This window comes from Gadus morhua, chromosome 12, assembly GCF_902167405.1.
Source record: "Gadus morhua chromosome 12, gadMor3.0, whole genome shotgun sequence".
In the NCBI taxonomy this organism is placed as follows: domain Eukaryota; kingdom Metazoa; phylum Chordata; class Actinopteri; order Gadiformes; family Gadidae; genus Gadus; species Gadus morhua.
The window spans coordinates 5,149,661-5,166,789 of NC_044059.1; the positions used below are offsets into that span (position 1 = coordinate 5,149,661).

A 17,129-nucleotide genomic window follows, 5' to 3' on the forward strand; every position below is an offset into this window, starting at 1 on the left:
CGTTTAGCCTAGCTAACACTTTCTTATATCACCTAGAACTTTTATCCTAGCTCAAACTTCCTTATCCTAGCTAACACATCCTGGCGACTAACTATCTAACACACCCTTACCTAAGCTGGCCCTATTTTCATAGCTACCACTCCCTATCATAGCTTATATCTGGTTTCTATCTCACCCTGCTTTTTCCTAGCTTGTTAAAAGCACAACCATTCCTTTTCTACAGCTTTCACTTCCCTGGATTCCAGCTCATACTTCTAGGTTACTTGCTAAAGGCTTAGTTATGGTTCCACGTCGATGCAACGCAAGGGGGTTTAATAACGTCCTTGCGGACCCTCCTTTCGTCCACTGCAAAGGGCCTGACGTGTGCCTCCCAAAAATTGTAACCTTGCTTCGAGGCGATGCAGCAGCAAGGGACGCAATTGGTCTGCTAACCCGACGAATACCCGACGCAGAACCAAACAGGTTCACGACTGCGTCAGAGGCATCTCCATGGTGATGGCGTGGAACCATAACTGAGCCTTAACACTCACGCTGTATCTCTGGGGCCTCGGAGGTCTCATCGAAGTCGTCCTCGCAGTCGAGTTCAGAGTACTTGTCCAGGGCGCGGCGGTGTGTGAGCGACAGCACGTCCTGCAGGATGTCCATCTTCCTCAGGATCCGACACAGGCCGTGCACGCGCATCGCCTCCTCGTGCCGCATCACGGCCCGCCGCAGGTGGGCCTTACCTGGCACAACCAGACACACGTAGATATATGTAGACATATGAACGGACAGCTACACATGCACAGAGACACACACGCGCATACACGCACGTGCACACACACACACACACACACACACACACACACACACACACACACACACACACACACACACACTCACATACACAAATGGAGTGACACATTGACACATATACACACTCACTCATACACAAACACATACACAGAAAGAGTGATAGACAGCCAGAAGGATAAATAGCCAGATAGAGAGAGAGGGTGAGACAGACAGAAAGAAAGAGAGAGAGGGAGATACACAGACAGACAGATGGAGAAGAGAGATAGACAGATTGACAGACAGATAGAGAGTGAGACACACAGATGGAGAAATAGACAGACGGAGTCATCACCCAGCTTGCGTCTCTGCTCGGGGTCTCGCAGCACCGTGCTGAGCAGAGGACCTGAAGGAGGACACACGTAGAACCCCTGGAAGACCTTCTCTGACTCTTGATCTCGCCCCTCCTCCTCCTCCTCCTCCTCCTCCTCACACGACGCTACACACACACACACACACACACACACACAAAGGAGCAGCATTAAATGAGCCCAATACGACCTCGACACTAGCGGCGCTTAAATATTTGTAAAGAGCTTAATGCATTCTTAATGGAAAAATTATGTTTTACTTCAAAACCCAAGAAGTCACTTAATTTCAGCCAACAGATTCTGTCAAGACTTGTGAGCAGATCACAAGGGGAGCAAAGAGTTAGACAAGGGCTCCATCTAGTGGCTGCTTTTCACCAAGCACCACACACGGTGGACACAAACACGTTCACCAAAAATAAACGAAACCGCAACAAAACGAAGGCACAGAAAACTAAGTCAGTCAAGTGTGGGCTAGTTTTTAGTGGGGAAAAACTGTGCAGATTGTTCGATCGATTGCCTGGTAGTTGCTGGCGTTTCTCATTGCGTAAACCATTTGTATTTGTAGTTTCTCATGTCTTTGTAACGTGTCGATTCATGTTCGTTGTTTTGGCCGTTGGTGATTGCTTGTGTGTTTGTCACAGCCTATGGCATCGTGACTCCTGGTTTGTTGTTGCTGTTCATGGCTAAGGTCTTGGGGACTGACTCACTAACCCTGTCAAGCATTTATTTAGAGAATCATTTCACATGTTTCTGTCACTTGTTTTTGTAATGCATGCTAAATATTTTTTTAAGAAATAAATTAATCAATAGCAATCCTAATAAATGTCTAATTTGTATTCTTTATTTTACCAATCTGTCATATGCATTATCATATCATTTCAAAGAAAAAATAAAGAATAATAAATAGTATAAGAAATATATATTTATATATATATAGATTAATTAGTTACATGAATTTATTAATAGGATGGTCAGATTCATGTGTTTCACCTGTTGTTAAATTAACCAGAGGAATTACTTCCATCGCTTTATTCTTAATTATCTGTTTCATAAAAATATAATGTACTGTAATTATAATGTAATTTGATTTATGATCAACTCCTGCGAGTTCACCTCAGGGCGGAGCACAACTCTCTCCTACATCGTGACATTGGGGTTGGAGGGTGAAAAGGGGGCGGGGACTCACGTGAGTGGTCGCAGAGCGCGGCGGCGGCGTAGTAGTGGGACAGCGCGCTGAGTGCTCCGCCTTCACCTGCACGGTGGGAGAGCCAGGAGAAGGGGACGTAGTCCTTCACCAGCGGCTGGGACATGGTCTGCAGCGCCAGGGAGTACACCTCCGACACCTGCAGCACACACGGGGAGCTGAGTTTGGATACACCTTAGATTAGCATTTAACCTAGTTTAGCATTGAGCCTAGCTTAGCATAGCATTAAAGCTTAGAGTCGTCTAGCCTTTAGCCTACTTGCTCGGCAGGCTCGCCGCGCATCAGATGGTCCTTTTTCAACTAATCTTAACTTCGGAGTACCCTTAACTACTCAGGTGGTTTCCCAGTACCCTTTAACGTTTAGTACTTCTAAGTACCCCAAGTGCTGGGTACACTAACTTCAAGTACCCTGACGTTATAAAGCAGGCGGTTCTGACCTGAGACGCCTCCTGGGCGAGGCGGAGCAGCGAGGTGAAGGTGGCGTCCCACGTGGCGAGCGTGACGCGCTCAAACACACACTCCTGGCCCTGCGCCACCATCAGCCGGACCAGCATGCTCAGCGACGGGCCGCTCATGTCCAGGCTGGGAGCGTTGGAGAAGTTGTCCTTCAGGTAATTAAACGCACCTGAAGAAGGATGAAACGCAGCACCAGACGCACCAGATCCTCCTGTAAGTTCAACTTTGGATGGAAGTGTCTCGGGAAGGACTTAAAGGTTCATATGTACGGTGAAGGAAACCAACCAGGTCTCATCTGTATGCATGTGTGTGTGCGTGTGCATGCGTGAGCATGTGAGCGTACCTAAGTGTACCTCTGTGTACCTAAATCACATACAGTAACTTAGCAGACGCTTTTAAACTAGGGATGTGAATAACTAAACATTTTCATGGTTGAATAATCAGTGGGTGGTATGAACAAATAATCGATTATTCGATGTGTGCCGACATTCACAAAGGCAGCCATGGATCATCGGCAAGAAATCACTTAATATACTAAGTGACTACCTGCTAAGTAGTTCCAGTCAAATTGTCTGTTGTGAAAAATGCATTAAACTGTAATCAGAAAAGGCGGTTATATGTATAGACCCTATAGTATCTGTGGTATAAAGGCTGGGACGAATTTCAAATTATAAATATGTACACTTTATGTTGGAAGTAGACCGTCGCGAATCCCATTGAAACGAATGGCGCGGTGATTCGGTCTTAAAAACGAGAGCTGGTAAATTGTGAAAAATGTATTAAACTGTAATCAGACAACGCGGTTTATATGCTATAGACCCTAGAGTATCTGTGGTATAAAGGCTGAACGAATTTGAATAATAAATATGTACAATGCATAACGTTAGCTCTCTGGCCCATAGCTGAGTGGACTAGAATACCTCCTGTTGCAAAGCCGTAGCTAAGGTCCGTCCTATTTACTGGAAGAGTGAACAACGATCCGTTGCATAAGAACCTTACGGGAAGGTAATGATTGTTCTAGGTATTAGTCAAACCCTCAGGCCTTACCTGGGAAAAAAAGTTATGACTTGTGAAAAACTTTATATTTGAATGGGAAAAAGATTGTGCTGTCAGCTTAACGCGTTTATTAACGGCGTTAACGCAAACCAATTTTGACGGCGTTAATTTTTTATCGCGCGATTAACGCTCTTTTGGCTTGGCAAACGTTGTCGTTTTTTCACCTGCTGTCTAGCATAAACGCAATATTGTTATCCCGCAGTAATCAGCCCGAGAGCCCCGAAACGTTGACGGCCCACCGGGAATTCTCCCGACTCTACCGATTACCACTCTGCCGTGTGCGTGTGCGTGTGCGCGTGTGTGTGTGTGTGTGTGTGTGTGTGTGTGTGTGTGTGTGCGTGTGTGTGTGTAGGCGTTATTTGATAGCCTGGTAATGTGTATAGGCCTACGTACTGTAATATTCATACTGGTTTAAATAATAAATGTTATAGTATTTCCCATCTTTGCTGAGGAAGAGTTTTGTTTCGAAAGTTCAGTGATTGAAACAAATAAAGGCCTGGGCTATTGAAGTTTTACATTTGCATACATCAGTGCATCGGTGTGTGTCGTCATGGTTACCTGCGGCCCTCTGGAAGGCGTCGATGGCGCGGTCGACGCCGGCGGTGCAGGAGCGGTCCTGCCGCGCCCCCATCTGCGTGTGCAGGGAGCCCAGGTTGAAGAGCACACTGCCCTTCTCAAAGGCCAGCGCGCGCTGACATGACGGCACGCCCGTCAGGGAGTCGTACCTGTGGGGGGGGGGGGGGGGGGGGGGGGGGAGGTGAGTGGGTGTGTGTGTGAGTAATGAGAATGAGTATGTGTTTGTGTGTGTGTGTGAGGAATGAGATTGTGTGTGTGGGTGTGTGTGTGAGTAATGACAATGTGTGTGTGTGTGTGTGTGTGTGTGTGTAATGCGAACGTGTGTGTGTGTGTGTGTGTGTGTGTGTGTGTGTGTGTGTGAGCAATGAGAATGTGAGAACATATTACAGTTCCTGCCCTTTCCCCTCGGTTGTTTGGGGGACTTTCTCCTTGTTGAAGGATGTTGTGTTTTCATTGTTTGGACACCAGTAATCCCCCTTGAGACGGTATTCATGAGTCAGTATTAGGCCAAGACCAATACCCTTGGCGGTTTATGTGTGTTTGCACGCACGTGTGTGTGTGTGTGTGTGTGTGTGTGTGTGTGTGTGTGTGTGTGTGTGTGTGGTGTGTGTGTGTGTGTGTGTGTGTGTGTGTGTGTGTGTGTGTGTGTCTGTGTTCCCTCTGGGTTTGGTGAGTAATATCCATATCCTGTTCAGAGGGTTTGGCGGTGTGATCTGATGTGGCCTTGGTCTGGTGAAGCCCTTTGAGACCTGAGTGTAATAAGTGTGTTGTGGGCTGCTGCATATACACTTTGCATCACCATATATGTGATTTTATTGAAACTAATAAGAGTCTAAGTCTGAACTGTTCTGTCCGCATATTTTTGTGTTTGTCTGCATGTGTGTGGCTATGTCTGTGTATACATGTGTTTGTTTGTATGAATGGCTGTACCAGTGGAAATGGACCCCCAGGTTCCGGTTGGGCGGGAAGAAGCGCTGGTCCAGGTAGAACAGCTGGTTGTAGTACTCCATCAGCAGCTCCAGACCCTCCTGGGTCCGGCTGGGGGTCCGCATAGCCTGGGCACCGACATCGTCGTCAACATCACCACTACCATCATCATCATCACCATCATCACCATCATCGTCATCACCATCACCATCATCATCACCATCATCGTCATCACCATCACCATCATCATCACCATCATCATCACCATCATCATCACCATCATCATCACCATCATCACCATCATCAGCACCATCATCATCACTACCATAACAGCTGAGAGATGGAACTAGCCACCTGTCCAGTTACCAGAAGATCTGCCCAAACTCCTAAGCCTCCCCACTAGCTATCTGGTTTAGAAGGCTCTTCAATCGAGTTTAAGTAGAGCGCTAGGCGGTGGAGGAAAAGGGAGGGAAGGAGATAAAGTTGACACTGTTAACAGAGGGAGAGAGTGTGTACAGACAGAGAATAGAGGGAAGGAGAGAGAGAGAAGAGAGAGAGAGAGAGAACGAGAGAGAGAGAACAAGAGAGAAAGAGAACGGAGAGAGAGAGAGAGAGAGAGAGAGAGAGAGAGAGAGAGAGAGAGAGAGAGAGAGAGAGAGAGAGAGAGAAGAGAGAGAGAGAGATGTATGCTCACCTGTCGAAGCTCTGTTAGCTCCTTGATCTCCCCATCGTAGAGAGAGGCCTCTTCCCCATAGTGCTCCAGGATGAAGTCCTGGAGACAGAGAGACATATACATAAAGAATCAATGAGAGAGAGAGAGAGAGAGAGAGAGAAGAGAGAGAGAGAGAGAGAGAGAGAGAGAGAGAGAGAGAGAGAGAGAGAGAGAGAGAGAGAGAGAGAGAGAGAGAGAGAGAGAGAGAGAGAGAGAGTCGTGAAAATTGAGAGAGAGACCCCTCAACCAGATGTCTCTCTCTCCCCTAAACAGGTGTTTGAACAATAAGTCGAGGAGCCCCTAAACCCTCCTGCACATCATGGGGGTCCTCACCTGTATGGGGAGGCTGAAGTCCACGTCCTTGGTCTCCTTCAAGCCCAGTGGAATCATGGGAACATTCACCGCCTCGCTGAGAGAGCGAGATACACAATGCACACCCCCTGGTTAATATATTAACGTCACCACACCATTTATCACACGTAGTGATGTACATTTGCACAGTCAAATACAACCCATTACTGAAAAAAAATGTCAAAGCTTATTTACATTGGTAACCGTCTTTCTATTGTCCTGTATTTTCTGCTGAACACCCACATTTCCTGTGTATTAATAGAGTACTATATTATGTTATGTTCTTAACCACTATGAATACATTCCATTATGTGTATACTTCATATTAGGGTTCGACCGATATGGATTTTTTAGGGCCGAAACCCGATTTTTCGTACCGATACGCTAATACCGATTTTCTAGAGCCAATATTTGTAGCAGATACTGCACTGGAAATCCAGATTTCTCGCAAGAGCACTCTGACGAATCTGCTCAGTGAGTCACTCTGGGAACGAGCAATATACTTACTCCCTGATTCCCCTGGCCCAGAACATGAACCAATCAAATCGATGTATCAGTTATAGGCGGGCCAAAAGCGTTTCTGTTTTAACCGACGGATACGGCAAGAAGTCTTATCTATTGTGTTAGCTCCACTGGTCTGGATACGTCACCCCTTATAACTCTTCTGATTGGTCGTAGTGTTATCCAATGTATGTTATCCAGTAGGGCTGTAACGATACGCGTATCAAACCGAAAATCGCGATACTCAAAGCCACGATCCTGTCTCGCGGTGTGTAGAGAGGCAGAAGCGCGATAGCCCTTTCTAACTCTTCGGTCAAATGTCCCGATTGAAATTTGCTAATATTTGTCGAAATAATAGTCTGCTGACAGCGCCCCCCTCCTATCGATGCCGTAAATAGGTGACGAGATGCCCTCTCTGTGATCACAGCTCTCCGTGGCTACGGATGATTGCATTCTCCACAGCCGTCGAAGTCCTCATATGCAATATGAACGACATTATCCAGAGTGGGCCAAGGCCGCGATAAAAAACTTGCCTGTGTGATGCTGTCTCTATTGTTTTGTGTGATTTGACTGGCAGTTTTTCTGCTTATAGGGTCGGAATGAAGCGGCCACCGATTATTGACAGGATGGGTACTTTATTCTACCGGACCTCGTTCGCTTCTTTCACTAGACACACGCGCTACCGCCGCTCTCCTCGCTCGTCCACCTCACTCGCTGACGTCACTCACACACGCATACGCACACCTGCTATTCTCGCGCATACACATATGCTACTCGTAACCACTATGCCTCGTTATTGCGACGTTCATGTTTTTTCCCTCATCTATTGAAAGTTAGGCTACTTAAACATGTTGCATTCTATACGGCCTGATTATGTCATTATTTAAGCTACATAGCCTAATAAGAAGCGCTACTATAAGGATATTGATAAAACCAAACCAAAACAGTTAAAGGGGCCCTATTATTGCCTACCAGCAAAAAGCATCCTCTGACTGCAATCTTTGGTTATTTCTTTATTAATTTAGCTATACTTTAATAGTATTCTTTTCGGTTCAAATCTGTTCAGCGTTCCAAATTATTTGTTATTAAATGTTACATTAAGATAATTGGTATTTAAGTGTTGTTTCAATAAAATGCTTTTTAAATTTAAAAGAATCGTGGGATGTATCGAACCGTGGGTCAAAATCGTGATACAACCGAATCGTGAATTTGTGTATCGTTACAGCCCTATTATCCAGTGATATTTTCAAATGCATGCTTGGTGCCGCCCTTCGAGTTTGGCCATTTTCATTACTCGTTGCCAGACCCTACAGATTTCTAGATGTGGTTCTGGATTTCCAGGCTTATCCTCCCTCAATTTACATCATAAAAATGACACAATGATGCTAAAGGTTTTGGTTTATAGGGAGAGAACAGGGTCGAGTCCCAGCTAAAGGTTCTGGTTTATCGGGGAAGGATGGGTCCAGTCCCTGCTAAAGGTTCTGGTTCATAGGGCAGGATAGGGTCGTGTCAGGTGGTCAGTCCCAGCTAAAGTTCTGGTCCAGGCCTAGCTTAAGGTTCTGGATCTAATGGTCATGTTTGATTGCTGAAAGCACTGGGTCCCTATATTTGAAGACTGTTTAGCTTTTAAGTTTAGTATTAGTTTAGTATTGGCAATTACAGTGAAAGACCATCTGTCTCCTACCAACAGCCGTACAACGCGGTCTCTCACTCCACTAATAAGCCCAGGCCAAGATTATCCCCTGCACATAGCCTGCCCTTATAAGCCCCGTCCTCGCCAGCCCCATGCTAGCTCCGCCTCTGACCAGCCCTCCCCCCATAATACCAGGCCTCCTGTACCCCATAACCCACCCAGCTCTGTAGGGTCTTAATGAGACGCTAATCAGAGGATTCCGCACTCCTCTGACACCCGAGAAAGCTTCACATACATAAAGTATAAAACACATGTTAACACAAATACATAAACAGACACACTAACAAATGTATAATTTGAATCTGAATCTGAATCTTAGTGGGTGAGTGAGTGAGTAAGTGTGTGGTGTGTGTGTGTGTGTGTGTGTGTGTGTGTGTGTGTGTTTGTTGTGTGTGTGTGTGTTGTGTGTGTGTGGTGTGTGTGTGTGTGTTGTGTGTGTGTTGTGTGCATGCAGGTGTAGCTCCATCATTGGGTGTATGTATGTGTTTACCTGTCCATCAGGCAAACCACCGTGTGTGGTGTATGTATGTATGTATGTATGTATGTATGTATGTATTAGTGTGTGTGTGTGTGTGTGTGTGTGTGTGTGTTGTGTGTGTGTGTGTGTGTGTGGGTGTGTGTGTGTGTGCGTGCTGCGTGCGTGCGTGCGTGCGTGCGTGCGTGCGTGCGTGCGTGCGTGCGTGCGTGCGTGCGTATTTGTGGTGTGTATTTGTGGGTGTTTATGTGTATGCGCACCTGTCTGTCTGGTAAACCTCCATGTTACTGTTCAGCTCTTCCAGCTCCTCCTTCAGAAGCTGCAGGTTGGAGTTGACGAAGCTCAGCTCCAGTGCAACCGTCTCCCGCACCTTGTTGTTACTTGTCGCCCTGGCACAATACAACAGGCAGCACATTAAGTCATTACACGATAAAACGAAACACAACACAAAATAGACAGTTACAGTGATATAACAGTGGCACAACACTATAATACAACGCCACAGCGTTGAGGGTCAGAGACTAGCATGTAGTTTCTCTAACGGCCTTCATGTGGTTCACGGTAGAGACTACATGTAGCTCCTCTAACGGCCTATATGTGGTTCACGGTAGAGACTAGCATGTAGCTCCTCTAATGGCCTTCAGGTGCTTTACGGTAGAGCCTAGCATGTAGTTCCTCTAACGGCCTTCAGGTGGTTCACGGTAGAGACTAGCATGTAGTTTCTCTAACGGCCTTCAGGTGGTTCACGGTAGAGACTAGCATGTAGCTCCTCTAACGGCCTTCAGGTGGTTCACGGTAGAGACTAGCATGTAGCTCCTCTAACGGCCATATGTGGTTCACGGTAGAGACTAGCATGTAGCTCCTCTAATGGCCTTCAGGTGGTTTACGGTAGAGACTAGCATGTAGCTCCTCTAATGGCCTTCCGGTGGTGTATGGTAGAGACTAGCATGTAGTTCCTCTAACGGCCTTCAGGTGGTTTACGGTAGAGACTAGCATGTAGCTCCTCTAATGGCCTTCAGGTGGTTTACGGTAGAGACTAGCATGTAGCTCCTCTAATGGCCTTCAGGTGTTTACGTAGAGACTAGCATCCAGTTCCTCTAACGCCCTAAGATGGTTCATGGTAGAACTAGCATGTAGTCCCTCCGATGGCCTTAAGGTGAAGCACGCTAGGGACTAGCATGCAGTTCCTCTAATGGACTTTGGATGGTTTACGCAAGAGATAAGCCTTGACATTGAGTGTTTAGTATGGATACTGCAGTCCAAATTTACTATATTGGAGAGTTAAGACTAGAAGCTCATGCGGGTTGCCATGTTGAGAACACTGACAATCATGCACGCAAGACGAGTCAAGCGCAACATTATATTTTAAGATGAGCAGATCATTCGATTCTGACAAAGACCATTTAGTTCATCAGATAATGTATACGTTTGCTTACTAACTTTTTCCCGACAAGGAACGGAAAGGTCAAAGGAGAACACCCTGGCCATTGCATTGTTGTTGGAGAAGCCAGTATTTCTAGTAAGCATATTTCTTAATTTCTGATGAGGTTGAATTAATGGATCTCATGTTCAATTTATGTTTAGTATACAGTCAATTTGCTCATATTGTACTTTGAATAAAAAAAGTTATTTAGGCTTGAATAGTTGTTCATAGACAAATAGCCAATATATATTGCTTCCACTGCTGGTTAAAACAATCTCAACAATGGCGCGTTCTGCAGAAGGCATATCTACCACCTGAAAATGGTAATGGCTCTATGTATACGACACGAGAATATCACCAAAACAAAATACCAATACCATTACATCAACAATAACACAACACCTCACAGCATACAATCGAATAACAAGACAATAACACAGAGCACCACACAATATAACATAAAACGACAAGGTAACGATACAGCAGTGAAATAGTAATACAACACAACAGAAACACAACAACTCACACGCACGTATAATGGCAATACACTACAACACAACGGTCACATAACACCCCACTGATGGTAGATGAGGTGTAATTATATAGCATGTTCTTGGCATATCACTCACACCACACACACCACACACACCACACACACTTGTAATTGATTTGTGTGTGCCTGCATTCCTGTGTGTGCTTGCATCCGTGCGTGTGTATGTGTGCATTCATGCGTATGTGTGTGTGGAGGAGAGTAAGTTTGCAATCATGTTAAGCTAATTCACAGTCTTGACCCCTTCCCAGGTTTATGGGATTAAGTTGTCATGTATAGGTGCTGTATGTGAGTCAGTGTGTGAGTCAGTGTTTGAGTCTGTGTGTCTGTGTGTGTGTGTGTGTGGTGTGTGGTGTGTGTGTGTGTGTGTGTGTGTGGTGTGTGTGTGTTTTGAGCGGGGACTATCAGATTGGGATAGGGAGGGGGTCAGTGTGACCTTTGAATGCTCTCTCTCTCTCTCTCTCTCTCTCTCTCTCTCCTCTCTCTCTCTCTCTCTCTCTCTCTCTCTCTCTCTCCTCTCTCTCTCCTCTCCTCTCTTCTCTCTCTCCTCTCTCTCTCTCTCTCTCTCTCTCTCTCTCTCTCTAGCTAAGCAATCTTGTAGGCACCATTTAGCATGCTAACATGACGACCCACTGGGTTCCATTCATCATTAGCAGACATCATTTGACACAGAGAGACAGAGAGAAAGGAGAAAATAATACTGCTGAGGAGCGCGAGGGAAGAGAGGTGGGAGGGAGACAGAGAGGTGTGAGATCAGAAATTGAATATTATGGAGTAATTCTGGAGTATGTGTGTTTGTTTACGCGCGCGTAAACAACGCGCGTGTGTGTGTGTGTGTGTGTGTGTGTGTGTGTGTGCGCGTGTGTGTGTGTGTGTGTGTGTGGTGTGTGTGTGTGTGTGTGTGTGTGTGTGTGTTTGTGTGTGTGTGTGTGTGTGTGTGTGTGTTGTGTGTGTGTGTGTGTGTGTGTGTGTGTGTGTACGTGTGGGAGGAGGGTGGGAGGAGGGTGGGAGGAGGTTGGGACGATGGTCATTGTCTCGAACCCAGCATCCCAATAAAAGGACTTGTTGTTTGTATCAATGTGTGATTGTGTGTGTGTGTGTGTGTGTGTGTGTGTGTGTGTGTGTGTGTGTGTGTGTGTGTGTGTGTGTGTGTGTGTGTTTGTGTGTGTGTGTGTGTGTGTGTGTGTGTGTTGTGTTTGTGTGTGTGTGTGTGTGGTGTGTGTGTGTGTGTGTGTGTGTGTGTGTGTGTGTGTGTGTGTGTTTTTTGGGCATCTGTGTGTGTGTGTGTGTGTGTGTGTGTGTGTGTGTGTGTGTGGTGTGTGTGTGTGTGTGGTGTGTGTGTGTGTTGTGTGTGTGTGTGTGTGTGTGTGTGTGTGTGTGTGGTGTGTGTGTGTGTTCAGTTTCAAAACATCTGAGCCATTGGTTTTTTAAGGCAGACAGAATGATGTAGAGAGAAATCCACCATTTGGAACATTCCAACTAATTCACCAGCCAACCCCCCCAACCCCCCCCCCCCCCACCTCTGCACACATACACACACATACACACACACAGTCAGACTTAATCAAATTAAACTGAAAACAACAGCTGGAGTTTGTAGAGTGTGTACGAGGAGGGGGAAGAGGGGAGGAGGTGAAGAGGGAGGAATAGGTCCGTTGGTTGGTGGATTTTAATTAAATACGCCATGCTGTGTTTTTTGTCTTTTGTTAGTTTGCAAAGCGACCGTATGACCAGATAAGAAACTAGAGAGACGAGAGAGGGAGGGAAAGGGAAAGAGGGAGATGTACACTTAAGATATGATGGAGAGACATAGAGAGGGGGATATAGAGATAGAGAGAGAGGGAGATGTACACTAAGATACAGAGGGAGAGAGAAGAGAGGGGGGGAGAGAGAAGATCAAGCGTTTGAGGCTAAGAGGTAAAGGGAAAAAGAAAAGTATGGATGTTTATTGTATTATAAACTCCACAGTATCACAATGTGCCAACTCAAGTAGACTTATGTGATGTATATGTGACTTTTACATGGGTTTTTTTATGCATTACAATAAAACTGTGTCACTACTTCATGAGGATGGGATATATTGTCATGTAAAACAGCGGTGTGTGCGTAACGCAACACAAAAAACCAAACAAAGACATAACACTGGCAATGCCTGGTTTGTGTGTGTGCGAGAGAGAGAAGAGAGAGAGAGGAGAGAGAGAGAGAGAGAGAGAGAGGGGGGGTAAGAAAAAGAGTTTATGTGTCTGTGTCATTTAGAGGGTGGGATTTCCGACCTTTCCCACCGCAGAGCTTGTAGGATTTGTGCGCGTGTTTGTGTATGTGTGGGCGTGCATGAGTGAGATTGTCTGTGTGTGTGTGTGTGTGTGTGTGTGGTGTGTGTGTGTGTGTGTGTGTGTGGTGTGTGTGTGTGTGTGTGTGTGTGTGTGTGTTGTGGTGTGTGTTGTTGTCCAGGCTGAAACTTTAAGAGCATTGTGCTGACGCGGGCACACTGTAGACAAAGAGCTCTTCAAAGAGCAGTTTAGATGTCAGCTAAATTTGACTGGACCAGACTACTAGACCAGTAGACTAGTCTGGACTGGAGGACTAGAGGTGGATCAGTTGTAGAACAGTTGTAGTCTGTACCAAAGTTATAGTCTGAATTCCTTGCATTGATTTGGCTCCAATTAATCTAGTGAATAAATGAGTTTACCTAAGCTTAAATGGTCAATTATTTAATGAACCAATTGTTTACATATAGAGGCAAAGCTTGGGGGAGCTACCCACTAAGGTAATGTGTGAAGGAAACATACAGAATAATGCTAGGGGTTAGCTACCTGAAGAGGTTCTCAGCTCCAGCTCTCATGCGCATCTCCTTGTTGATCTGCTGGTTGATGCGTGCCCGCCGGTGTTGCAGCTTGCTGCGCTGGGTCTGGGACAGCGGGTCGCAACCCTGGTGACACACAGAGACCAGGACCATCAACCAAACCAACAAAACCCAAATGAAAGTAACCGTGACTATTTACTGTGTAGTCGTTTAGAGCAATGGTTTTAAGACCGTTGTTGTCAACCCATTAGTGGGTAACAGCAGGAGACAAAGGGGGTCTCGGGACAACCACAATTCACCTTTTTAGTGAACTATATGACCTGCAAACATGACTTGTCGCTTCACTAGATGATGAATATATAGTAGTAGTAGTAGTACAGTAGTAGTAGTAGTAGTATAGTAGTATTAGTAGTAGTAGCTATGTTTAAAGACTGAAATGAGAATACGGTATTGATGAACATAGAGACATTTTAATTGTCTCACTTTTTATACAGGTCAGGTTTTTGTGTCTTCATAAGGAAGATATCGGTAATACCTGCAGGTAGACTGGGGACATTGGGAATCAAACCAAAAACCTTTTGGCAGTCACACACACACTAACCACTAGATTATAGAATAAGAACTAGGAGGGGAAACATTGATATAAACTAGCAGAGGAAGTTTTATTATGGTTGAATTTAGACCTACCGGGAAGATTGCTGCTCATCTATTTGGTTTTCACCATGGCAAATTAAAATCAAACTTGTAAATTGTAATAACACTGTAATGTAGCCAATGTCATATTTACACCAAAAAAAATAGCTACACACCAAATAAATGTGAATTGTATAAATATACTTTTTTGTACTTTATTGCATGCCTATTTTCACGCAAGTGCAGACTTGGGCCAAACTTTGTTGAATTCCTAAACCACAGGAACTCTTCATGTTTGTGTTTATCCCAAGCCTGACGTGTCATAGTGGCAGCTATATGGTCATTCACCCCCAGAGATCCTTTACTGTTGGGTCACTCTTCCATGATAAACACAACACACTCAACCAGACCGATGGAGTATAAAGTAAACATGCATTAACTCCCCCATGGATATCACTCCCCTCTCTCTCTCTTTCCCTCTCCATCTGCCATTCACCCCCTTTTATCTCTCTCCCGTTCCCTCTCACCTAGTTCAGTGTTTCCTTAGCAAGTGCATGTCAGCTAATCCCAGGACGCATGTGTGGATTAGCTTGTTGGCTGTGCGCCCGTCAGTGTGCTGCGCTGCAGTCCATCCATCCCATGCCTGCATGTTACAACTCTGGTTATAGTAGTAGTGTGTGTGTGTGTGTGTGTGTGTGTGTGTGTGTGTGTGTGTTTGTGTGTGTGTGTGTGTGTGTGTGTGTGTGTGTGTGTGTGTGTGTTGTGTGGTGTGTGTGTGTGTTTTAAATAAACCCAGTGTTTCACAACCTTTCTTTGACTCATGCTGTACCCCCACATCCCGGTACCGTTCCCCCATCACCATCAACAGCTCAAGTACCCCACGTCATCGACACTCAATCACAAATATTTTCCCTTGGAAACTGTAATTTTGCATCATTAATAATATTGTAATTGCCAAAAGGTGTCGAACATGGAAGAACTGGGGCTACCGAGAACTGTTTCAGGTTAGATTGCTTGCACGCGGCACAACAAACGCATACAAACGCCAACAAACGCCAAAAACGGGCCAGTGTGCCTGGTGGTGATCATTGGCGGCGGTCAGAGGTACATCCTTGTTGTTGGCCACTCAAGTTGTTGGGTTTGTTGGACAGTGTGCAAGCGTCTTGAAGTGGCTTATTACACGGTGATATTAACACATGTCCATATTTTACATTGTCATTTTGGTTTTGAAGGTATACGAAGAAATATCAAAGTCACGACAGTACCCCCTATAACCTGCTCAATTAGAATCATGAGAACCACTGTAATAAAAGCCTTAGGCACCTTTTAGTCATGGCATCCTGTGTGTGTGTGTGTGTGTGTGTGTGTGTGTGTGTGTGTGTGTGTGTGTGTGTGTGTGTGTGTGGGTGTGGGTGTGTTGTGTGTGTGTGTGTGTGTGTGTGTGTGTCTGTGATGGGCAGTCTGGCGCAGGAGATGTTTTTTGTACCCTTGAACAAGATTTGAATCCTGTTTCTTGTAATGTGATTGGTGGATTCAAATAAATTATTAAAATGTGTCTGTGTGTGGTGTGTGTGTGTGTGTGTGTGTGTGTGTGTGTGTGTGTGTGTGTGTGTGTGTGTGTGTGTGTGTGTTGTGTGTGTGTGTGTGTTTTGTGTGTGTGTGTGTGTGTGTGTGTGTGTGTGTGTGGGCGTTAAGTGACAGCTACAGTCAGACAATTGTGGAACCTCTATACCCCGCCTTGTTTGGCACTATATACATGATGATGTATATGAACCCCTTCCACACATCATCACATGCATTACATCATATGTAAACAAATATTTAGAGCTTATAAACCCTCATGACCACCTGTTCGAAATCCCTGCTGTTCTCACCTTTCGGATGCTGCCGTTCAGTCTGCCCTCCTCCTCCTCCTGCTGTCGGGGCAAGGTCGAGGGCAGATCCTCGTCCGAGGTGCCGTCAGACAGCGACATATCCAACTCTCTACAGACAAGAGCAAAGTTGTTTTTTCTTTGAATCAGTGGAACATGAACAGTGACTCTACTCCTACGTCAACTTGAGCTTAGGTTATCCTGTCGAGAAAGGAGTCTTTCATCGAATAGCTTGCCATTATATAAAACTAAGCTTTGCCTACGGTAGTCGCGCTTCTCCACTTGCCTTGTTGCAGATTCCTCCATCGTCTATATAACGCAAAGAAACACGGGGCCAATCGCTACATTGCGTGTTTTTGAAAGTCCTCAGCGTAGCTTAAGAGTTAAAAAGTGCACACTTGTTGTTGTACAACCAACTTTAACTTTCAGAAAAACCCAATTTATGGTCTGCTCTACATTTTGATGCCACCTCCTCCGTTCTTTTTCTTCTACTAGAGCAAGATGAGCTTGTTCAACGAAGAGGGCATGTTGTGTCGGACCCATCCAATCATGATCGGCAACGCTCATCGTGACGAATCACAGGGAAGAGCTTTTCCTACTGACACAGCGATAGAGCCATCGATTTGAGGTGAGGGCATCCACTCCCCGTTGGTGCAGGTCGTTTCTATGGTAATATCGGGCTGTGGCTTGTGTGTGCGGGTGTGTGGGTATGCCACGAGCGGGGCGCTCGTGGTAGTAAAGTTACTATTCACTATA

The 17,129-nt window shown here is 45.5% G+C and overlaps 1 protein-coding gene across 1 annotated transcript in view; it reads right to left on the minus strand.

Moving 5' to 3' along the window:
- Nucleotides 1-16,883, minus strand: part of rhpn1 (rhophilin, Rho GTPase binding protein 1) — a 21,287-nt gene extending 4,404 nt beyond the window's left edge. The window contains 12 exon segments of the mRNA XM_030373344.1: nt 531-725; nt 1,127-1,270; nt 2,329-2,485; nt 2,784-2,971; nt 4,417-4,583; nt 5,365-5,489; nt 6,056-6,133; nt 6,407-6,482; nt 9,354-9,482; nt 13,880-13,995; nt 16,377-16,485; nt 16,660-16,883. Coding sequence (XP_030229204.1) covers nt 531-725; nt 1,127-1,270; nt 2,329-2,485; nt 2,784-2,971; nt 4,417-4,583; nt 5,365-5,489; nt 6,056-6,133; nt 6,407-6,482; nt 9,354-9,482; nt 13,880-13,995; nt 16,377-16,485; nt 16,660-16,679 — 1,504 coding nt within the window. The 5' untranslated portion in view covers nt 16,680-16,883.
- Nucleotides 16,884-17,129: the final 246 nt, after the last annotated feature.